Source organism: Hippocampus bargibanti, linkage group LG04, assembly GCF_051943395.1.
Source record: "Hippocampus bargibanti isolate YZ-2025 linkage group LG04, ASM5194339v1, whole genome shotgun sequence".
NCBI classification, from domain to species: Eukaryota; Metazoa; Chordata; class Actinopteri; order Syngnathiformes; family Syngnathidae; genus Hippocampus; species Hippocampus bargibanti.
The window spans coordinates 4,464,467-4,489,209 of NC_142737.1; the positions used below are offsets into that span (position 1 = coordinate 4,464,467).

The 24,743-nt window shown below is 39.5% G+C and overlaps 1 protein-coding gene across 1 annotated transcript in view; it reads left to right on the plus strand.

Annotated features, from left to right (window-relative positions):
• The window catches only part of cemip2 (cell migration inducing hyaluronidase 2), a 45,421-nt gene extending 25,221 nt beyond the window's left edge, over positions 1-20,200 (plus strand). Inside the window, exons 10-24 of the mRNA XM_088993642.1 lie at positions 1,361-1,430; positions 2,686-2,814; positions 3,781-3,869; positions 5,421-5,552; positions 5,672-5,707; positions 6,675-6,830; positions 8,740-8,917; positions 8,991-9,206; positions 9,291-9,502; positions 11,105-11,287; positions 12,185-12,404; positions 13,403-13,504; positions 14,901-15,046; positions 15,123-15,229; positions 17,766-20,200. Coding sequence (XP_088849768.1) covers positions 1,361-1,430; positions 2,686-2,814; positions 3,781-3,869; positions 5,421-5,552; positions 5,672-5,707; positions 6,675-6,830; positions 8,740-8,917; positions 8,991-9,206; positions 9,291-9,502; positions 11,105-11,287; positions 12,185-12,404; positions 13,403-13,504; positions 14,901-15,046; positions 15,123-15,229; positions 17,766-17,968 — 2,179 coding nt within the window. The 3' untranslated portion in view covers positions 17,969-20,200. The remainder of the gene's footprint in view (positions 1-1,360; positions 1,431-2,685; positions 2,815-3,780; positions 3,870-5,420; positions 5,553-5,671; positions 5,708-6,674; positions 6,831-8,739; positions 8,918-8,990; positions 9,207-9,290; positions 9,503-11,104; positions 11,288-12,184; positions 12,405-13,402; positions 13,505-14,900; positions 15,047-15,122; positions 15,230-17,765) is intronic.
• The last annotated feature ends 4,543 nt before the right edge of the window (positions 20,201-24,743 follow it).

A 24,743-nucleotide genomic window follows, 5' to 3' on the forward strand; every position in this document is an offset into this window, starting at 1 on the left:
TTTTATAGATACACACACATAACGCACAGCGCCATCTTGAAGTAAAAAAAAACCTTGACTTCAAGATGGCGCCGTGAGAGTGGCTGCCTTTCCAGCAGCTCCTGTATTTTGTTTTTCTACTTCTTTCTTTCCTTTCCTCTTCCTTTCATAACTTTGTTGCTGTGTTACTTCCAGGTAGTTTGAACGCTGGCGCAAATGGCTGCCGCTGCTCACCCGCACAAAAAAAAAAAGTTCTTATCCCGTGACTGAAAAGTGTCCTTGAGAGTTTTGAAAGGCGCTTAGAAATTATGAATTATGATAATAATGATAATGATAAATGATTATTATTATTACTATTAAAAGAACAAAATAAAAAAATAATATGACCACACAAAGAAAAGGACAGTCATTCAATCTTAAGCACATTCTGCACCCTCTATTGCAATGAAGCAGTTCTCGATGAAAGAGGAGAGGAACAAAGCCTCCTTTTCACCAGTGGAACAGGAACGCCATGGTGAAATGTGCACGTCTACTACAAGCTAAATTTTGAAAGCAAACACAAAGCTGTAGCACCCATTGACAAAAATACATCTCATCTCCTGTCCCACGTAAATCCGCTTCAATTCCAAGCAACGACAGTTCCACATCCGTCCAACAGCACCGACCTTTCCGCTGAACAAAGCAAGGCTGTGAAAATGCTACCCATTCCAGGCGCAAATAAAGCATGATTGTCCCAGAGCTGTCCAGCGATGGCAGTCAAATGGCACTGACATTCCTCCCAATCAAAAACGGTGCTGGCATATTCATGCTGCCAAAAAGGCGCAACTTGCTAACTCCTGCCTACTCGGGTGCCATCTTGGACTTCTTCATTGAGTATTTTTTTTCAGTTTATTAAAGCATGAAATCCGAAAATTTGCAATTTAGCGAATGCCGAACCTCGGAAAGCAGCTCATTATGAATTTTAAGATAGTTCCGATGTCGGAACTCTGCTGCAGTAGCGTCGATAAATATGAGATCATGGTACTCGGAAGATACACGTGCAAAAGAGCTAGCGAGGGAAGAGATTGGCACTTTGATGGACAACAATTCTGCGTGAGAGACGCAATTTTTATCTGTGAAATAACATCCGCTCCTCTAGAAACGGATGTTTGTCCGTCCCGGTCAAAGAAGTGCCACTGCGAGAGACTCTCCGACGTCTGGTTCCAGCCTTTTTTTGTGCCTGTGTGTTTTGGCCGGCCTGTCCTTATCCAGGGTTTATGTTGGAGAGCTCGATTATTGGGGAATGTTTGAGAAAGATCACCGATTTCATAGTCTGCTTGGCTTCCATGTGTTGAATGATTGCCCTCGTCATTTCTTTTTGTGCTGCAATTTTGTTTTCTAGGGCGGTTTCAACCTTCTGGATCGCGAACCCCAACAATAATCTCATTGGCAATGCTGCCGCAGGCTCTCAGGTAAATTACACCAAGATCCTTTTAGAAATAAAAAGATCCCCGTGGTGAAGCATTTCAACCGTGTAACAAATTAGTCTGTCAATAAAAAAGGACTTAAGATGTCTTTGGATTTGGCGTACTGTAATTACACTGTTGAAGCGCTTTAATGTCATAAAATAGAAGAGAAGGTATGTTCTCCCAGGTAGGGGATATTTTCCGGACAGTGATACCTTGGTTTACGAACCCCTTGGTTTACGAACTTTTCGGTTTACGAATGTTAAATATATGAAAATTTTACCTTGTCATACGAATTATTTTTCGGGATACACACGGAGCTGCCACAATGAGTGATACGTCGTTCGCGAACCAGCCCGTTCTCCTCCAAACAAAATGGCAGCCAGCTTGTTTTGCTCCTCTATTCCCCACCCCCAGTCGTCGGTTAAAGCCATGTGATTGGTCAAAAACACAGCAGTGAGGGGAGGTCGTTTAAACATTAAAGAGACAGGCAGATGACAGAGAGAGTGACAAAATGGATAGAAAACAGTGAAATTTGGACTCGTTTCAACTTTGGTAGTTCAAAGGCAGAGTGTAGACTGCAAGGCTAAAATTCCCATCAATCAGGCTCCACAAATAACCCGCACAAGCCATCTGTACACTTGATGCAAAAAGCTATCAACCCAGTTAAACAGAACACAATTGATGAGGAACAAGGTAAAATTATCGCAGAGAAAGCACCTACAAGGGATCATTCCTTAAGATAGTGAAAGAAGGCCACGTTCCGTATCAAGTGTTTAATGCTGATGAAACCGGCCACTCCATTCCATCAAGCCATCAACGACCATCACAAAGGTAAATGAAACGAATATAATACAGTACAGTTTATTTCTATAATACCATAGCACATTTATTATACATAAAACAAGTTCTATTTTGTGTAGTTTTAAGGCTTAGAAAATTAAAAAGTAGTAAATTATGTTTTCTGGGGACCTGGGAACAGATTATTCTCATTTTAATGGTTTCCTATGGGAAATTAATTTTTGGGATACACACTTTTCGCCTTACACACTCTGTCCGGGAACCAATTAAGTTCGTAAGCCAAGGTATCACTGTATATTGTAACAGATCGAGCACCACCTCGCATCTGGGGAAGATTGTGCAAACGTCCATGTTTTTATGTTACTGTTGTGTTTATTATTTTGCTTTGTGTTTACTATTATATGAATACCATGGCCAAAATGTGATTAACCTTGTCACCTTTATTTTTTTTTTGTTTCAGGACGCTGGCATATGGTTTGTGTTTCACAGCTCATCCACCGGAGACTCTCACGGCTTGGTACCAGAAACGAAAGCAGAACTAACCCCGCTGGGCATTTTCTATAACAACAGGGTTCACTCTAACTTCAAGGTAGCGCGTGGAGAACATACTCAATCATTCAATGTCCATTTTAGTAAAAGTAAAAACGTGCGGAAATGTGTATTTCCAAGAGTGTCACATTTTCCCAACGCAATGGCTATGAAGTTCAATCCAAAATCTGATTTTTGGGGTGAAACAAGGACTCAAAAGTAGCGTTTGGTAATATTCACTCAGGTGTTATTTGACCTTGTGAGCGGTGAAAAACAATGTTTTTATTTACATGAAGCACGTTACCTTCCACTAACTTGCGTGGGTGTTGCGTGTATGTGCGCGCGCAGGCACACACAACAACACACACACGGAAACTGGCTGTAGAACAAGGCTCTCTGTTGTGTAATGACAGCGGTCGTCAGGTGAACTGTGAGTTCTTTGTTCGCTCTGAGGGAGAGCGAGAGAGCGACAGAGGGAGAGACATAGAAGCAGTGAGCGAGACATAGAGAGAGGGTAAGAGACAGAGAGAGAGAGAGACAGATTAAGAACGAGAGAAAGTGACAGAGGCAAAAAATGTGTATTCCAAACATTAATTTCCCATAAGAAACCATTAAAATGAGAATAATCCGTTCTCAGGTCCCCATAAACCATAGTTTTCAACCAAATAAGCCTTAAAACTATACACAATATACCTTATTTTACGTATAATAAATGTGCTATGGTATTTTAATTAAAGAAATAAACTGTACTGTATAATAAGGTCGTTTTATTTACCTTTGTGATGGTTTTTGATGACGATGGAATTGATAGCTTTTTGCATAAAGTGTCTCAAGGAGCTCTGGGTTGTACATCTTAGAAGTTGTGATATTGCAACAGATGCAGACAGACACACTAGAAACTTCATTAATAGCTGGTTCCCTTGCTTGTCTTTCTCTTCAAATTGATAGCATCTACCAAATTCTACTAAACTTGGATTAGTACTTGGACAGTTTTGTCAATAACCGTCATTGTCTGGTCACCATGCAGGCTGGGCTGTTCATTGATAAAGGAGTGAAGACCTCCAATGCAAGTGCAGCAGACCCCAGAGAATACCTGTGTTTGGACAACAGTGCCAGGTGTGTGAATCTTTTGTTCGGATTTTCTTACATCTTAGTACCTGTATTTCACGTGTTTCTGCCGAAATGACCTACTTAATTTTGCTTGCATCCCTCGAGTTATTTATAGCTCTCTCCCAAACAGTATTTTACTGCTGCCTTAGCTGTTGGTATGTGAATGGGCATATTACTCCATTTTAGCGGCGGTCCCCACAAGGATGGTATTGACAGAAATAACAAGGTTTCACACATAACCGTGTCCTCTCTTCCCAAAACTCGGCCTTCGGCTGCACGGAAAAATGTGTCGTATCCACTGGGGCTCTTGTCCTTGCTGAGTTGGGGAAAGGAATTAGGAATGTTAAAAATCCTCAAAGTTGTCTTGTCCACAGTGCATATATACAAGTCCTCAGTGCATACATAAAACGTGAAAAAGTCAAAGTCAGCTTTATTGTCAAATATGCTAATATGCATGACATGCAGCACAAAGACGCAGCGTGCAAGGCACTTATAATGTGGCTAAAAAAAGACAGACAATTGACAACAGACCATACATGTAATTTCTGAATGTAAAGTGACGTAATGTAATAATGCAAAAACAAACACAAAAAAGGTTGAAGTGAGGTCTTACAGAAAAAAAAGAAAAAAAATAGGGTTCAGGATTATAGTACAGCGAGTAGCATGTACTCACAGTTCGGTGAGTGTGGCAGTCAGAAGGGGCAGGGAGGGCAGGGCTGAGAGAGAAAGAAAGTACAGTGAGACCTCAACTTACGAACTTAATTGGTTCCCAGACAGAGTGTGTAAGGTGAAATTGAGTGTGTATCTCAAAAATATTTTTCCCATAGGAAACCATTAAAATAGTAATAATCCGTTCCCGGGTTTCCATAAAATATACTTTGCAACTAAATAAGCCTTAAAACTACACACAACATACCTTATTCTATGTATAATAAATGTGATGTTGTTTTGTAATGAAAGAAATACACTGCATTGTATCATAAAGTCACTTTATTTACATCATTTATGGCTTGATGGAATGGCGTTGGAGGTCGAAGGTCAAAGCTAATTGCTGTTTGGAAAGAGGTGCATTACATGAGGACTGTAATTAAAGAAATAAACTGCTGTAAAATAAAGTTTTATTTACCTTTTTGATGGTCGTTAATGGCTTATGGAAGGAGAGTCACCTTCCATAAGGACTGTTGGTAACTTAACCTCTGGTGCTGTTAGGGTCATGTGCTTCCGCCAAAGATCACTCCGCCAGCCGTGGTGGGTGTTTATTATGAAAATAGTGCTGATTATAAGGTTTAATTTTCATAAATTTGACGTTTGTAAGACGAAAAGTTTGTAAGATAAGGTGTTTGTAAGTTGAGGTCTCACTGTATGACACTGAGAACATGATTTTAAAGTAGTGTCATCCATATTTCTGTGTTATTAGTTTCTGTGTCATTTTATATCTATTCAAAATCTCCCATCCTGCATGAAATGATTTTTTGAAAGCAGATGGTGGTTGAAAATGAATGTCCGTGGAAGCACGATGACACCATTTTTTTTTTTTTATTATTCTTGACTTGTCAGATTCCGACCTCACCAGAACGCGGATCCCAACCAACCTCGAGTGGCGGCGATCATCGACACGCTCGTCTCCTTCAAGAACAATGACATGGGGGCGTGGATACGCGGCGGCGACATCGTCATCCAGAATTCCGGGTGAGACAACGACCGCGGAAATTGTGAATTGTGTTGAAATATTTTTTGTGGAGATTTTTTTTTTGGGGGGGAATGCCATAAGTATGACATCAAGTCATTTGTTTTGTCTTTGTGAACAGCTTTGCAGACAATGGAGTGGGATTATCCTTTGCCAGGTGCGTACATATGGGAACCCAGAGTGCATATCAGGCTTCAGGCAGATGTTTTCTTCACTTTCTTCACTACTCACTCAATGACATTCATCTTTTTAGCTCTCCCGACCAGTCAGTCTGAAATATGATAATGAAATACTATGCAAAAATATCCATCACTAAATTACATCGAATTTAAATGATATTCGTTTTTCAGAATAAGACATTTAAAATGAACTCATTCACTGCCAGACGATATGCAAAAATGTGTCCACTCTAGTGCCAGGGTTTTTGTCATTGTCACTCAAATTGCGGGACACATCGAATATTGAGTTTTAGGATGAAATAACATTCAATGCAGCGTAATAAATCTTAGACTATCTTCTTTCATCACGAAAAAAAGAGTGAATTCCTCAATTATATGGGTCTGGAGTTATATGAACTTGAAATAAGGGCGACTGTCCAAAATACAATGCGATACTGAACATAGCATATAATAATAATAATAATAATAATAATAATAATAATACATTTTCAAAACTCTCAAGGACACTTTACAGTCTCAGGATATTTTTCCTGCGGGTGAGCAGTGGCAGCCATACGCGCCAGCGTTCAGTAGCTTATTTACAACAGCTGAAGCTGGAGCAAAGTGCTAACATGGACAACAGGGAAATGCTGCCCCCTTATGGAAAAGAAAAGTGATTGCCAGAGGCCATGGCCAGCGCTTTATCGGTACCCAAGCATGAAAAAACGAAACCCGAATAAATTCGGGAATGTCGCTCTACGTCATATTTAGACTCTTTTTTTATCAGAAAAAAAGAGTTAATTCCCAAGTTATATGGTTTTTGAGTTATCTGACCTTGAAATGAGGGCTCCACTTCACATTTCCCGGATAAATTCGGAAATGGCAGTGAATGAGTTAAAAATAAAAATGTGACTTTTTTTTGTTTTGTTGTGTTTTTTTTTTTGTCTGAATTTACTCTTGTTGCAGTGATGGCAGCTACCCAAAAGACGAAGGCTCCAGTCAGGAAGTGACGCAATCTCTATTTGTGGGAGAAAGTCGAAACCGGGGCACCAACGGAGGACAGAATAAATACTGGGGATTAGGGGGGACCGATGGCAAAATGAGAACTCTGCCGAGAAACAGGTGAAGTACGACGGGGGTCCATAGAAGTGTCAAAAACAAATAGACGTAGCTACAAAATGGGGAGGAAGGTGTGGTTGAACAAACAAACAAGGAACTTGTGGGAGGAAAGTAGGAAGTTCTTGCCAGAGTAATGAGCTGTTTACATAAGCGCCCATGTAGTTTGCTAGTCACATGACTCATGGCTGCATTTTCATGACATCATCCATTTTTTTATACTTTGTATAGAATTTCTTATGAAATTGATGTCATCGTTTCCTCTATTATTCCCGGAAGGCAATTTAAGAGCATCCGAATTAGACACGCCATCACTCATAAAACTCAAAAGCCATTATGTTCGAACCTTTAAATTATTCACCGATCAATGTACGTACAGTCAAACCTCGGTTTTTGACCATAATCCGTTCCAGAAACCTGTTTGAAAACCGATTTGGTCGAAAAAAAAAAAAACAAAACATTTCACATTGTAATCAATGCCTGCTTTTATTTATTTATGTTTTTTTTTTAATCGTGATTGAACAATACAAACACACCTGCTCACAATTGAACGCTACAGGATGAGATGCGACACAAGGAAGTTGGTCGAGAACCTAGACGTTCAAAAACTGAGGTTTGACTGTATGCTTCCATTCAAAGCAGAGGACTCCGGTTCTTTCTACTGATGGTTAATTCTTTAATGCGATTTCACTAGCATGAAGAATTACCACCGACACCACCGCAGAACACTTTGCCCGCTTTGCATTCCAAAATGGAAGTTTTGATCGTGGTACTTGTTATCTTTTCCTTGCTAAATAGTTCAGCGATAAAGCATGTCCATTCTTGCCGTCTTCTCAGTAAAATGAAACTTAAAGGACAACCGACGTCACTTTTTAGTTTTTTAACTGACATCAGAAAAACATTTTAGCATCTAAAATACCCAAAACACGCAGTATGATATTTTTAGTCAAATGCAAAACACCAATAAGCAATAAATGTCCAAAATCTGCTAAAAATTGAGCTGCGAATTGGGCATTTTCAGGAAGTCCCGCCCCCAGTTCGTGACGTCACGCCAAGACGTCTTGCATTGCTAGTTAATCAAAACAATGGCTTCAGATTCGGAGAATATGCTTTCTTGTTACACCTCCAGTCATGAATATGATTCAAATAGTTCTGAAGAGGAAAGCATACATTTTTGCATTCGATTAAACAATTTACTTCATGTCATTTTGAGGCAACATTGGGGAGAAACGGATCACCAGAAAACAGGAACAAAATGGCGACCTCCTGTGGCCACATCCGTTTCCACAGGCTGATAAATTCCTAATATGGAGCTTGGACACCCTCTTCTGGCGGCTTTTGGGTGCAACACAAGGTTTTCAGACCAAACAATACAGCAAAATACATTGACGTGATGGAAGGACTGCTCCAATGTGTCTTTTTTTCGGTGTGGGGCGTATATTCAGCACGAGTCTTAAAACGTAAAATAAAGCTAAATGCGGTGGAATCTTTATAAAATACGCTCAGTAGAAGTCATTTGAAGCCATTTTACAAATTATGGACACAACTTGTCCGGAGATGTCGGTTGTCCTTTAAAGAAGCACGGAAAGTAAAACCTGTACTGCAAGTAACAACAAACCGATGTATTGAATGTCAAGAAAATAAAGCACAGCCATCTGCTGGTCAACTATGGGATAGCAGTTATAAACAAATGTATCAGCAGCATTTACAGACTGTATAGAATTTCAAATTAAAATCATGTCACCGTTTCCTCTATTATTATTACAGTCAAACCTCGTTTTTCGACCATAATCCGTTCCAGAAACCTGTTCGTATTTAAATGATTCACCATTATTCTTATCATTATATTACGACTATTGTAAAATGACGTCGCTGTTATCAAAACAACCGACTTACTCACACTTCCCCACTTTAGAACCTTCCCCATCCGAGGCTTCCAAATCTACGACGGCCCGGTGCGCTTGACCCGCAGCACGTTCCGCGGTTTCATCCCCACGCCGGAGCGTTACACCAGCGCAGTTGGCTTCAGCCTGAAAAACACCTGGCAGCTCACCCCTCGTAACAACATGTCGCAACTCCAATTCCACACCACCGTAAGCGCACTCGCAGCCATTTTTACGTTGACTCGCTAAATCTCATAACCGCCCTTATGTATCCCATCCTCAGGTGGGTCTGCGGTCATTTTTCGGTCGTCCCGGCCAGTGGTTTGAAGAGAATGACTTGGATGGCGACAAGAACTCCATCTTTCATGATGTGGATGGCTCAGTGACGGGCTACATGGACACTTATGTGGGGAGGGCCGACAATTTTCTAATCCAGCATCCGAGTTGCGTTCACAAACCCTCGTGGAATGGAGTTATATGCAGCGGTCGCTACTCTCAGGTACAGCAGAAGACCTCAGTTGCATCCAAAGTAAAAACGTAGAAGCCGTTATATAATCGACAATCTTCCTCACTCCTTCATCAGGTGTATATCCAGACCCAAGGTGCTCCCAGCCTCATTCTCTCCATCAACAGAGACGAATACCCCACAGCTCCTTTGGTTCTGAGAGGTATTAACAGCCAGGGGGCGCTGTCACAACAGTATCAACCTGTTTTGATGATGAGTAAGAGTTATACGCTGCACTGGAACGGAGCCGCGCCCAGAGAGGTTGTCCTCTCCCTCATCAATTTTGACAAGTGAGGCCACAAACCGCGATAGATGAAAGGACGGCAGATTTATTTTTATATCAAAAAGATGATTGATAAATTAGAGGTGATAGATGGAACATGCAGTGGGCTGTTTGAGTTTTTTTTGGGGGGATACTGACTATGATTGAGATCTTTTACTCAGAGGGAAAGTAGTCAACGTTACTACAAAGTCGGACACTTTTTTTGCATGCAGTGTATAAGCAGACCCATGTTTTTTATTTATTTCTGGATTTACTTGTGTATTTATGTATGTATGTAAGTACAGTAAAGTCTCGTTGTATCGATATCGGTTATATCGATAGTACTGCTTATTACGATACTATTTCTATGAACGCAAGGAGAAAATTTAAATGCCGCAGGATCGGATATATCGATAGTCCCGGTTATATCGATATTTTTTCCGACTCCCGAGAATATCGATATAACGAGACTTTACTGTATTTATTTACCCACCTATCTACTACTTATTTACTTATTTATCTATTTACCCATATGCTTATTTACCTATTTACCTATTTACTTATTTACCTGTTTACTTAATTACTTATTTACTTTAACATTACTTAGTTTACCTTAACTTTACTTTAACATTACTTAGTTTACCTTAACTTTACTTTGACATTACTTATTTTACCTTAACTTTACTTTAAAATTACTTACTTTAACTTTACTTACTATAACTACTTACGTTAACTTTACTTACTTTAACTTTACTTAGTTTAACTTTACTTACTTTAACTTTACTTACTTTTACATTACTTACTTTTACTTTAATTACTTTTACGTTACTGACTCTTAATTTACGTACTTTTACTTTAATTACTCTTACACTACTTACTCTTACTTTATTTACTTTTACTTTACTTACTCTTACTTTACTTTGAATGTACTTACTTTTACTTTACTTCCTTTTACTTACTTTCACTTTACTTACTTCTACTTTACTTACTTTGACTTTACTTACTTTCACATTAACTCACTTTCACATTAACTTACTTTAACTTTACTTTACTTACTTAATTTACCATATTTTCCAGTGTATAAGGTGCACCCAAAAGCCTCGATTTTGCGCCTTGCGCCTTATATGCAGGTGCGCCTTATATGTGAAGTCATACTGAGCCACGACAAGTCACAACAGCCGCCGAATCCATTTCCCCCTTGTAGAAAAAATAGTGCGTAACCCCAGCCTTTACTATAGCGCCTTATAATGTGGTGTGGTTTATATTTGAAATACTTTTATATATTTATATATTATACAGTAAAGTCTCGTTATATCGATATCGGATATATCGATAGTCCCGGTTATATCGATACTATTTCTATGCACGCACGGAGAAAATTACATGCAAACAGGGTCGGATATATCGATAGTCCCGGTTATATCGATATTTTTCGGACTCCCTTGAATATCGATATAACGAGACTTTACTGTATTTGGAAAACTTTTTTCATTCATTGAAAGTGTGCATTATAGGCCGGTGCGCCTTATATATGGAAAAAGTTTGAAAATACACCTTTCATTGGGTTACGCCTTATACTCCAAAGGGGCTTATACACCGGAAAATACAGTATTCATTCATTCTGTATTAGAGATGACTGGGTGCTGTTCGGACTGTGCTATCCACCGGACACCACCTTCCAGATCGTGGCCGACATCTACGACAGGCAGAGCAATACTTTTGATGACATCACCGACTATGGGCCTGTATTCTCTCTGCCTGATCTGGAGTCTCGACCGATGGAAAGGAAATACTTCTTCGACCAAAATGTCGGGTGAGGCAAAGCCACTAGCTTAATTACATCAACCTTAACCTCAATAAAGATGACAATGTACAGACCCTCCCCTACTTACCAACATCCGAGTTACGAACAACGGTATATAAAACATTTTTTGTATTAACATATGCAGTATTCTCTCCAGTTGGACATGTACATATCTTTACAGAGCATATATGTTATTAAATGTTTATTTTTCAGTACAAACCAATACAGGTTACTTATATGTCAGTCGCTGTGGACGAAGACTCGGAACCAGAATGATTGACAGACGTCTGAATCCTGCAGCACTCTGCCTAGCTATTTTTTAAGAGTACATGCAAATTAAAGTGTTGCATTAGTAAAACATAGTTTTCTAGATTAGAATACCACACCTCTTGAGTTCTAAGCACAAACAACAGTAGGCAATAAAACATTGTGTTTTCCATGAACTGATAAATTTGTAACCTGGCTAATGACCTCTTCCCGTGAAGGAGTTTGAAGTCCTAAATTACTTCTGTGATAAGGAGTTTCCCAAGTCTTAAATTCTGTCCAACGCCAGATCTCCTAGATGACAGTTTAACTTGCTGTGTCTGTTGACCTGATTGACCCCAGGTTGTCTGTGCTTCAATTGTGTATTGAGTCATAAGTGTTGACTAAGCATATAACAGCATGAAACCTTCAAAGATGATAACTTCTTATTCTGTCTAATCTCTATCATTATACAAGCCTTAAACATACTTATCTAAACCTTAAACATACATTCCGTACAAAATATAGCATTGAATCGACTTACGAACAAATTCACCTTACGAACGACCATTCAGAACGTATTCCGTTCGTAAGTTGGGGAGCGTTTGTACCTGATTGACTGAATTTACATTGAAACGTAATGAATGTTCCCCCGCACCCTAGTCTGCTGTGGTTGTACCTGCGAGCCCGCCACGGTCGTGACGGTCACAGCTACTGTTCGGTCAAAGGTTGTGAAAGAATCAAAGTCATGGCCACAACGTCCTCCCAGCGGACGTGTAACTGCACCAGTAACGCCTACCCCAAGTATACCAAAACCCCCTCGGCCGTCCTGCCTATGCCGGCACCAAACACGCAACCTTGCATGGACTGCGGAGCCAAACAGGTTTGTTTTGATCTTGGAGAATTGTGGTATAGGACATTCAGTCATTTAAAGGACAACCGACGCCTCCTGGCAAGTTGCGTTCATAATTTGTAAAATGACTTCAAATGACTTCTACTGAGCGTATTTTAAAAAGATTCCACCGCATATAGCTATATTTTACGTTTTAAGACTCGCGCTGAATATTCAGGAAGTCTTGTTTTTGCTTTGGTGACGATTCCTGACGTGACGTCACGTCAGGAACGCCCCTGAATGAGAAAGCAACACACAATGCATTGTGGGTACTTTGTTTGGTCTGAAAACTTCGTGTTGATCTGTGTGGATGGCGAAATTAGAAGGTAAAATACATAAATAACGTGATGGTGAATCGTTGTGTGTTGCACCAAGACTACTATTTGATACTAGTTGACACAAATTCCCTGCTGACAAATCAGCCTAGCTTGGGTGCCATCTTGTGCATTTTCTGGGACGCTACATTGGCGCTACTGACGGCTCGAATTGATACGGAAGGACTTCTTTAATAGATTGCAAACATTTATGCTTTCCTCTTCAGAACTATTTGAATCATATTCATAACTGGATGAGTAACAAGAAAGCATCTTCTCCGAATCTGAAGCCATTGTTTTGATTCTAGAGCAAGGCAAAGACGTCATGGTGTGACGTCATGAACAAAGGGGCGGGGCCATCTGAAACTCGGCATCTCCGGGGTCATTTTGAAGTAGTTTTGGGACACTTTAAGTCATTTTTATTGGTGTTTTGCATTTGACTAAAAATATCAGCCTGCGTGTTTTGGGTATTTTAGATGCTATAAAACGTTTTTCTGATGTCAGGAAACAAAAAAATGGTGTCGGTTGTCCTTTAAGTCCTCGTAAAATGCACTACAAGCTTCAGATTTGTGGCTGGAGAACATCCTAGCATGATTTTTATTGTATTGTGTCGGAAATATCACCCCCCCCCTCCACCGCCCCCGGTGATTTTTTTGTTTGTTTGTATTTCCTCAGCTTGTGTTTACCAGTGAGCCGTGGATGTCCTACCTCCAGACGCAAGTGAAGTCTCTCAGTGTAAAGGAGCAGAAAAGCGGTGACAACATGTCCTTCATTGCTGTGAGTATACATCGCCTCCACTAATCGGAGTGGGAAATTTCCACCAGAAGTTAAACTGGGGAGATTTGGGGAAATATGACATGTGGACAGAAAGAAAGGGGTTATGTCATCAGTTGTGGAGATCCGAGTAAAATAATAATAATAATAATAATAATAATAATAATAATAATAATCTCAAACTTGCGCTTACCCTCTGTGTTTTTGTGTTTGTTATTGCAGGAAATGTTTTTTCCCAAAATAACTCATTCGCTGCCATTCCTGAATTTATTCGGGTATCGAAAAGCATGACGTGGAGCGCCATTACAGAATTTGTTCAGATTATGTTTTTGTTTGTTTGGGTTTTTTTTTTTTTGCGGGGTCCCGGTAAAGTGCTGGTCAGACCTCTGGCAATGTTTTTAACTCCTATGAGGGGGCAGCATTTGCCTTTTGTACAGCTACCCCCATTTGAAGCTCGGACCCAAATATGTATGTATTGTATTTTGTACATCCGCCCCCATTTCAAGCTCATATAACTCCAGGCCCATATAATTTAGGAATTAACTTTTTTTTCTGATGAAAGAAGAGATTCTAAGGTTTCTTAATGCTGTAATGAATGTTTATGTAGTCCTAAAACTCAATATTAATAATAATAATTACAGTAAAGTCTCGTTATATCGATATTCAAGGGAGTCTGAAAAAATATCGATATAACCGGGACTATCGATATATCCGACCCTGTTTGCATGTAATTTTCTCCGTGCGTGCATAGAAATAGTATCGATATAACCGGGACTATCGATATATCCGATATCGATATAACGAGACTTTACTGTATAATAATAATTATTATAATAATACATTTAATTTCTAAGCGCCTTTCAAAACTCTCAAGGTCACTTTACAGTCGCAGCATGTGTTTTTTTTGTGGGTGAGCAGTGGCAGCAACACGCGCCAGCGTTCACTCAACCCAGAAGTAACTCAAATAGATAGAAAGCTAGCTAGTCAATATATTCTGTGGGTACTGCAATTTGAGTTAAAATGACAAAAACCCTGGCACATGACTGGATACATTTTTGGAAAAAAATGCTATTAAATCATCATCCTTTTGTACAGCCGCCCCCATTTCAAGCTCAGATAACTCCAGATCCTAATATGTATGGATTGTATTTTGTAAATCCACCCCCATTTCAAGATCAGATAACTCTTGACACATATAACTTGGGAATTAATGTATATATATAATGCATTCAATGTTCATGTAGTCCTAAAACTCAATATTTTGTGGGTCCTGCAATTTGAGTACAAATGACAAAAACCCTGGCACTGGAGTGAACACATTTTTGCTCATTGTGTGGCAGTGAATGAGTTAATCGCTATTTATTGATTGATTTTTTTTTACTGTTTATTTTTCCACCAGGTAAATGAGGAGATGATGCCCTTCACTCAGCCCGGATATCTCGTAGTCTCCATAGACGCCTGCTCTGGCAAAGTCACCAAGAAAGAATCATTTGTCAAGATGGACGCCCAAATGAAGCAACACCTAACAACCGGAATACCAAAAAGGCAAGCGCCGAATCCAAACGTTTTGATTTTTGTCGGTTGGAAATGTGGCTGACTTGTTTATCGTCCTGGTCAACAGGTCCATCGTGCTGATGGCAACCCGAGGTCAACCTGAGGGTCTGCCTGATGTCGCTCACTATCTCGTCCCCTTGGGTTTGGCCAAAATGGCCGACTTGCACAATAAAGGTCAGTGGCAATGAATTCTTTCAACTTCCTTTTATTGTATTTCCCCTGTTGTGCTTCTTCCACGTGTGTTTTCGTATTTAAGCATTTAGCCAATCACATTTCAGCCATCATTTGTTACCAGGGTCAGAAATCTACCTGGACGCCTTCACAATCAGTTCTGAAGGCCTTGGAGCATAACACTCAATGTCGATGAAACTGTTTCTTTAACCAATCAGAATTTTGAGTTGGCACTCAAGGCCTGCTGGAAGGCGATGGAAATGTCAGTTTTCGCAAATTATGATTGTCTAGTCACATGATTGGTTCGTCACTAGCCAATCATAGTATTACTAGCCGCTAGTGATAAGCACATAATGGCCAGAGCTAGCACACTTTATCGGTAGCGAGTTGCATAAGCAAATATATTATGTTGATTTAATCGTGTTTTTTTTCAAACCACAATGGCTGAAGGAGGAGAAGAAATGGATTTGGTTGCAGATATACTGTTAGAGCCATTTTAACGACATATTTTTCAATAATATAATATAATATAATATAATATAATATAATATAATATAATATAATATAATATAATATAATATAATATAATAATACATTTGATTTCTAAACGCCTTTCAAAACTCTCAGGGGCTCTTTACAGTCACAGGATACGTTTTTCTGTGGGTGAGCAGAGGCAGCCACACGCACCAGCGTTCACTCATCCCGGAAGTAACTCAAATAGATAGAAAGCTAGTTAATATATAGCTAATAGCTAGCCAGCTAGATAGCTTGCCGGATAGATAGCGATAGCTAATCTATAGCCAGCTAGACAGATAGCAAATAGATAGCTAGCTAGGTTGCTAGCTAGATAGCAAATAGCTAAATAGCTTAAGGTTGGACAGCTCCGAAGCTAACAAAAATAGCAAATAATATTGCAAGTTTATGAGTAAATCATCAATCAACACGTTCATAGTAAATATTTAAACAGTTTAACACAGTATTTCTTAAGTTTCTCTTAGTTATTAGCTGGCCAACAGTACCCTCTAGTGGATGTGTAGTAATATCACACCACACTCGCATCTGACTGATTCAGATGTAGCACTACTGAAGGCCTAGGAGTTACATGCACAGCCCGCCACTGATATAACTCTCCTTTGCTGATTTTTGTCTATCGCGCGTGGTCCTGGTTCCCATTAACCGTGAAAAACGAGGGATTACTTTACTTTGACTATTACCCACATGGCATCACTGGAAAGGCAAGCCACTCTTGCGGCGCCATCTTGAAGTCAAAAGAACAAAAAATAAAACGAAATAACAAATAATATGACAATACAAAGACACAGAGAGTCATTTATTATTCAGCACTTGCTGTACCCTCTTTGTGACATGAAGCGGTTTGAGATGAAAGAGGAGAGGATCAAAACGTCCTTTTCAGCAGTGGATCAGGGACGTCATGGTGGAATGTGCACGTCTACTACATGCTAAATGTTGAAAGCAAGTATTGAGTTGTATTTTGGACAAATGCCCTCATTTCAAGATCATATAACTCCAGAACCATATCATTTAGGAATTCTTTTTTTTATGAAAGAAGACAGTCTAAGCTTTCTTACACTGCTAAATTAAAAGTCGGAATTCTGAGATTAAAATCGGAAATCAAATTAACACACGGAAATCTGAGATTAAATTAATTCTGAGATTAAACTTGGAAGTCTAAATTAAAAATCGAAATTCTGAGATTAAAATCGGAAATCTAAATTAAAATTCGGAATTCCGAAATTAAAATCAGTTACAAGATTAAAATCGGAATTCTGAGTTAAATATGTGTGTGTCACTTCCGGGTTGAGTGAACGCTGGCACGTCTGCCTGCCGCTGCTCACCCGCAGAAAAACATTTTGTTCTCATCTCGTGACTGTCAAGTGTCCTTGAGAGTTTTGAAAGGAGCTTAGAAATGTAATGTATTATTATTATTACTGTATCTATTAGCTAGCTAGCTAGCTTCCTATCTATTTGAGTTACTTCCGGGTTGAGTGAACGCTGCCGTGTGTGGCTGCCACTGCTCACCCGCAGAAAAAAATATCCCGTGACTGTTAAGTGTCCTTGAGAGTTTTGAAAGGCGCTTAGAAATGTAATGTATTATTATTATTACTGTATCTATTAGCTAGCTAGCTAGCTTCCTATCTATTTGAGTTACTTCCGGGTTGAGTGAACGCTGGCCAGTGTGGCTGCCACTGCTCACCCGCAGAAAAAAATATCCCGTGACTGTTCAGTGTCCTTGAGAACTTTGAAAGGCGCTTAGAAATGTAATGTATTATTATTATTACTGTATCTATTAGCTAGCTAGCTAGCTTCCTATCTATTTGAGTTACTTCCGGTTTGAGTGAACGCTGGCGCGTGTGGCTCTCACTGCTCACCCGCAGAAAAAAATATCCTGTGACTGTAAAGTGTCATTGATAGTTTTGAAAGTTTTATTATTATTATTAATATGATTATTATTATTATTATTATTATTATTATTATTATTAACACAAACCCCAAAAGTCAAATATCTCCCTCCCTGCAGAGAGTGTAGCCCTGTGGGCTTTCCAGGGCAGCGCCTCCCGACCTCCGTGGGTGCGTCTCCAGGCGGGCCAAGGGGACCACGTCTTGGGTTTGCAGGAACGTTTCTTGCCGCTCGCTCTCCAAGCGTATGGCTGTCCGCCATCAACGGCTCAGCAGACGCGCAGGGACCTGGAGCTGCTCAAAAAAGCCACGGGACCTCAATGAATCAATGTGAACGGAACAAACATACACACCTGGCTGATGAATGTGAACTGCTGAATTTTAATTTATTAACAATGGCATATATGTTGTGTTTGCTATGATGTGTGGATGATGTGTTAGGATGGGCCTTTAAAGGACAAACGACACCTCCGGACCAGTTGTGTCCTTGTATAAAATGGCGTCAAATGACTTCTACTGAGCGCATTTTACAAAGATTCCACCACATCAGAATCAGAATCAGAATCATCTTTATTGCCAAGTATGTAGAACACACAAGGAATTTGTTTCCGGTAGAACACGCTCCACTAGTATCGTTGTCAAAAAAAAAAAAAAAAAACTGCTAAGTGGCACTATACAGTTCCATTTTGGCTACTGTTGAAAGAGTTCAAAGAGTTAATGGCTTGGGGGAAGAAGCTGTTTAAATGTCTGCTGGATTTGGTGCGCATGGATCGGTAGCGCCTGCCTGAGGGGAGTAGCTGGAAAAGGTGGTGGGCAGGGTGCGGAGGGTCCAGTAGGATTTTCCGCGCCCTAGTTTGGATTCTTGCAGTGTGCAAGTCCTCGAGAGTGGGTAGGGCGGTGCCAATGATTTTTTCCGCCGTCCTAACTGTCCGTTGACATATAGCTATATTTTACCTTTTAAGACTCACGCTGAATATTCAGGAAGTCTTATTTTCGAGTTGATGACGATGCCAAACGTGACGTCACGTCAGGAACGCCCCTGACTGAGAAAGCAACACACAATGCATTTTGGGTACTTTGTTTGGTCTGAAAACTTCGTGTTGATCCGTGTTGATGGCGAAATTAGAAGAAAAAAAAACATAAATAACGCGATGGTGAATCGTTGTGTGTTGCACCAAGACTACTATTTGATACTAGTTGACACAAATTCCCAGCAGACAAATCAGTCCATTTCCAACGAAGCTTGGGCGCCATCTTGTGCATTTTCTGGGCGCTACATTGGAGTCCAGACGACTCGAAATGATACAGAAGGACTTCTTTAATCGATTGCAAACATTTATGCTTTCCACTTCTATTTCAATCATATTCTCGATGAATAACAAGAAAGCATCTTCTCCGAATCTCAACTCTCTGAAGCCATTGTTTTGATTCTGGAGCAAGGCAGTTTGTGAAGGAGTATCTTGGCGTGACGTCACGAACAAGGGGGCGGGACTTTCTGAATCTCACCATTTCCGAGTGCATTTTGTGGCAGGTTTGGGACACTTTAAGTAATTTTTATTGCTGTTTTGCATTTGACTAAAAATATCAGCCTGCGTGTTTGGGGTATTTTAGATGCTATAAAATGTTTTTCTGATGTCAGTTAGGAAACAAAAAAAATGGTGTCGGTTGTCCTTTAAGTCAATGCACTTTTACTTTAAAAAGAAAGGGGGAAAAAAAGCCCAGTTGACCAAATGGACCTTTTTTTCGCAGTCAGGCTTGGAATAACAAATTCAGAAAAACAAATCATTGTCTTTTATAGTTGAATAAATAAGAAAGGGAATCTCACAATATGAAAACAATTGAAATCACGATAGGCGAGGAGCAAAAAGCGCAACGAGACATCCTCGGGATCAATCAATTCAAACACAACCGCGACCGAGAAACCAATATGATGTCATAAATAAAGCTGACGGGGTTTTGTTGTCCAAAACAACAAGGCGTATTCACATGCATATTTAAACAAGTCATTTCCAGCGAGGTCATAGTTCTGATTTTGCCTTATTTCAAGATACATTTTGTTGTGTAACTGGAAAACCACCTGAGGTTGTACTGCAGCCTTATGGGAAAGCACCTTTTGGAGTGAATGTCTTTACGAGGTGTTTAAAGTGCAGGCCACGTAAGATACTCTTAATATACACAATATATTGTAGCAACTGTGCTATCTATCAAGCGTCTCCCTTTTTTTTTAGTGTAAATCTTAAAAAAAAAGGCCATTTTGGATGCGAGCAGGGCTCCCCCACTGCGCAGTGATACGTGCCAATGAGTGACTGATGACGAGTGTGTGTGAATATGTGGCCTTGTAACCACTCTACTGTTTAAAAAGGATGAATCTATGAGAGAATTATTCTTTTTTTAATGTAATTGTAGTGTTTTATAAGTCATTCTGTACATCTACTGGGTGAACTGGTTTTCTATTGTTTTATTTCAATATGGCTACCCAGCATTTGTTAATGTGGATGTTACTGAAATAAACGTATGCTTTGTTGTAAAGCGTTTCTTCTGAGACTGCGTCATAATTTTACCAATAAGCATCGATTACAATAAAATAAGCAGTGACAGAACAAGGTTATTGTAGTTAAATAAATCTGAATGAATTAACAAAAACATTGGCAAACCATTTCATATATTTTAAATTGAGTCATTGAGTTTGTTATCAATGTATGGCTGTTGAGGAATTGTGGTTTACTTTATGACTGCTTGAAACACCAAAGAACATAAAATAAATGACATTTGGGAAAACAAGTGTCAAAATGAAATACAGTAAAGTCTCGTTATATCGACATTCAAGGGAGTCCGAAAAATATCGATATATCCGACCATGTATGATATAACGAGACTTTATTGTACCATGGTCCCCCTGGTGACGTCATCCCCCAGCGCCACTGATCTTGTTGTCAATGATCACACCACACCAACTAATGGGAAAATCCTAAAATATGACAACCTTGTTCCACAGTCAAATTCACGATCATAAAATCTGTCGACCATATTGGAGATTTATTTCAAACAATTTAACACTTGTAAACTGTCCATAAATTATTTTTATTTATTTATTTGGGGGGGCGCAACTAAAATGGCGCCCAGTGACGCATTTTGGCTTCGACACGAGTTGCCTCAACCTCGCTATTTACAAACCGTACTGCTTCGTTCACATCGATTGTTACCGAGTACAATTTAATACATATTCACCGGATGTCACCATTTTAAGTAAAGAACACTTCGCTGTCATTATTAGCGTTGGCCATCCTTGATAGAGTTTAACTGGACACTTTCCCGAATACGAAATGCAGTTTTGCATGGGTCGATGGACGCCATGTTGTTTCATTCCCAGCAATGCTTTGCGTCAAGCTCGGAAAGTTTGGGGCCCTTTCAAGTGGACACGCGAGGCTTTTTGAGGAAGGATGCACCGTTTCTTGAAAAATATAAAAAAGACGACGCCTCTTGGAGGTAAAGTATAAATATTAAACCAAATCGTGCATCACTGCTTCAAATCAGGACATCCCCTAGCGCCCCTTTCTGGTGTTCATTTTTTCTCTGTTTGTTTTGTAGGTCGGCATGTCACAATGACAATCTGCGACTGTATTATTCGTATTAATTGTTCAGATTTGGAGTTTTTACAATGATAATTTCACATCATTATATTGCATACTTTGCACACTTAAATTGTGTATTTTTGTGATATAAATCGTTTTACTGTAATTTGTCAGAGTGGTTCACTGCATTCTGTTTTGTGTTCTGTCAATTTATAAGAAATTTTCCTTGTATGGGGGACTATCACTGTTTTGTGGAAGTTGAAGGGGACATTTTAATTTTTACCCACCGAATATTTAACCATTACAATTTTTCTAAAGCGATTTATTACCGCTGACGCTCTGGTGAAAGCGCGATATAAGTAAAAATGTACCGTATTGTAATGTATTTTGTGAAAGTGTTACGACCGTTTGTCATAATCAATTTAGCCACATGGGGTCAGCCTAGCATTTGTAGCCAAAAAGTACTAAACCACTGTATGCCACAAACCAGTCCATTACAACAACTTGAGTGAATGACTGTGCCAGTTTTGACATAGTAAATTCAATTTAAAACGTAAAAGCGAGCCATTTATAATTAAACAAATGGCCGGTTTCCTCAGCATTAAACACTTGATGAGGAACGGAACCTTCTTCTTTCACCATCGTGAGGAATTATCCCTTGTAGGTGCTTTCTCTGAGATAATTTTATCTAGTTCCTCATCAATTGTGTTCTGTTTAGCTGGGTTGATAGATTTTTGCATCAAGTGTACAGATGCCTTGTGTGGGTTGTTTGTGGAGCCTGTTTGATGGGATATTTTAACCTTGCAGTGTACAGTGCTTTGAAAGTGCTTATCAAAGTTGAAACGCTCTCACTGTCGTCTGCCTGTCTCTTTCATGTTTAAACCACCCCCCCTCACTGCTGCGTTCTTGACCAATCACGTGACTTTAACTGAAGATTGGGGGCGGGGAATAGAGGACAAAACCAGTCGGCTGCCATTTTGTTGTTTGGAAGAACGGGCTCGTTAGCAAACGACACATCACTCATTGAGGCAGCTCCGTGTATGAAAAAAATATCAAAATGAGACGGAAGGACTTCTTTAATCGATTGCAAACATTTATGCTTTCCTCTTCAGAACTATTTGATTCATATTCATAACTGGATGAGTAACAAGAAAGCATCTTCTCCAAATCTGAAGCCGTTGTTTTGATTCTCGAGCAAGGCAAGACAACTTGGCGTGACGTCACAAATTGGGGGCGGGACTTTCTGAAAATGCCCAATTCGCAGCTCAATTTTTTGCAGTTTGAGCACACTTGAAGTAATTTTTATTGGTGTTTTGCATTTGACTAAAAATATCATCCGACGTGTTTTAGGTATTTTAGATGCTATAAAACGTTTTTCTGATGTCAGTTAGAAAACAAAAAAATGGTGCCGGTTGTCCTTTACATAGACATTGTCTTTTCTCTAGTGTACGTGAATATTAAGTCCAGCGGCTATTTGATGAGCCTCTAATGGAGACGGGATTCTCCTCCGAGCTGTTTCAACAGGTTCGTTCATCTTCTCCCTCTCGCCAATCACCCCATGATATGACCTCTTAATGGCTTGAGCGGTTCCACTTGATTCCCCCCCGCTGATGCCGGTCCTGAATAATTAAAGGTTTCCAACTGCTTCACGGGGGTCTGTCTCCATGGCGACCCCCACAAACCCTTCCCAGAGGAGGGATATCTGCTGTCTACTTATTGTCATCTTGATGGCTTGTCAAAGTGGGGGAAAATACACAGAAGAAAGTAATATTTTAAAGGACAACCAACGTCTCTGGACAAGTTGTGTCCATAATTTGTAAAATGGTTTCAAGTGACTTCTACTGGGCGTATTTTACAAAGATTCCACCGCATATAGCTATATTTTACATTTTAAGACTCATGCTGAATATTCCGGAAGTCTTGTTTTTGAGTTGGTGACGAGTCCGTACGTGACGTCACTGAAGGAACGCCCCTGACCGAAAAAAAGACACATTGTAGCAGTCCTTCCATCACGTCAATGTATTTTGCTGTACTTGTTTGGTCTGAAAACCTCGTGTTGCACCAAAAAGCCGCCAGAAGAGGGCGACCAAACTCCATGGAAGGAATTTATCAGCCTGTGGAAACGGGCTGATTAATTCCTGAGAGGAGTTGGTCGCCATTTTCTGCCTCTTTTTGGGTGATACATTTCCCCCCAATGTTGCCTCAAAATGGCACGGAATAAATTCTTTAATCAATTTCAAACATTTATGCTTTCCTCTTCAGAACTATTTGAATTATATTCATAACTGGATGTGTAACAAGAAAGCATTTTCTCCGAATCTGAAGCCATTGTTTTGATGCACAAGCAATGCAAGACGTTTTGGCGTGATGTCACGAACTGGGGGCGGGACTTTCTGAAAATGCCCAATTCGCAGCTAAATTTTTTGCAGATTTTGGACACTTTAAGTCATTTTTATTGGTATTTTGCATTTGACTAAAAATATACTGCGTGTTTTGGGTATTTTAGATGCTATAAAACGTTTTTCTGATGTCGGTTGTCCTTTAAATGTTTGGATTTGATAGAAGCAGAAGTAGAATTTAACAACAGGGGAGTGGCAACATTGTTGTAGCTGTGTGATTGAACAAGCAAGCAAGCGATTTCGTGTAAAAAAATGCTTTTTGAAAAGGATTTATTTATAAAAAAACATCTGCTGATATGATTAATTTATAGGAATGTTAACCACAGCAGTGGGTCTGATTGGAAGATAGTTTTTTTTCTGTTTGTCAGCAATAATCAAAGCAGATGTTTTTGGAGTTTTCACTTTGCTAGCGTGTGTTGCTAATGAGCACACACGCTTTCTGAAGCAAATCGATTTGGGGAGGAACTCAAACGTTTACGTTCCTCTCCAACTGGCGTGGTTCTTCAAAGTAGGTGGCCAAACATACTGAATTGAAATTAAAACGGATTATAAATTATAAACTAACCACCAGGGGGTGGTAGAAGTGCACAAACGGTTAACAAGTATGGGGCCAATTTCACAGAAATTGCGTTTTAAAAAAAACGCGACATGACGGCGATATTGTGGCAGTGAGTGTTAATATCGCGAGATTTCCTTTAAATCGTCATACAAAGCGCCTATCAGAAAAATGGTGGATGTTTTCTGTACGATGGCGATATTTAATAATTTGCCTCCATTTTTACATTTTCAATTTTTGTCTTTTAACACGCCTTTGCTTGTATAAAGCACATTGAATTCTCCTTGTGTATGAATGGTGCTACAGAAACAAAATATTGCCCCTAAATTGTTGTTCCCTTACCTTACATACCTGTCAAAGTATACGTTTTTTTAATCATTTCAAATAATGTACGGCGTACTACAACTTTTATATGGGATTTTTTTTTTATAATTATTTTTTTGTGAACTGATTTTTTTATCCCTGTGTACTGTCGGATTGTTAAAAGCATAATGTGCACATGCGTGGTAAACTGTCTGCATTTCCTCTTGTACTAGCGTTTATTTTTTAATCATTTCACATAATGTACGGTG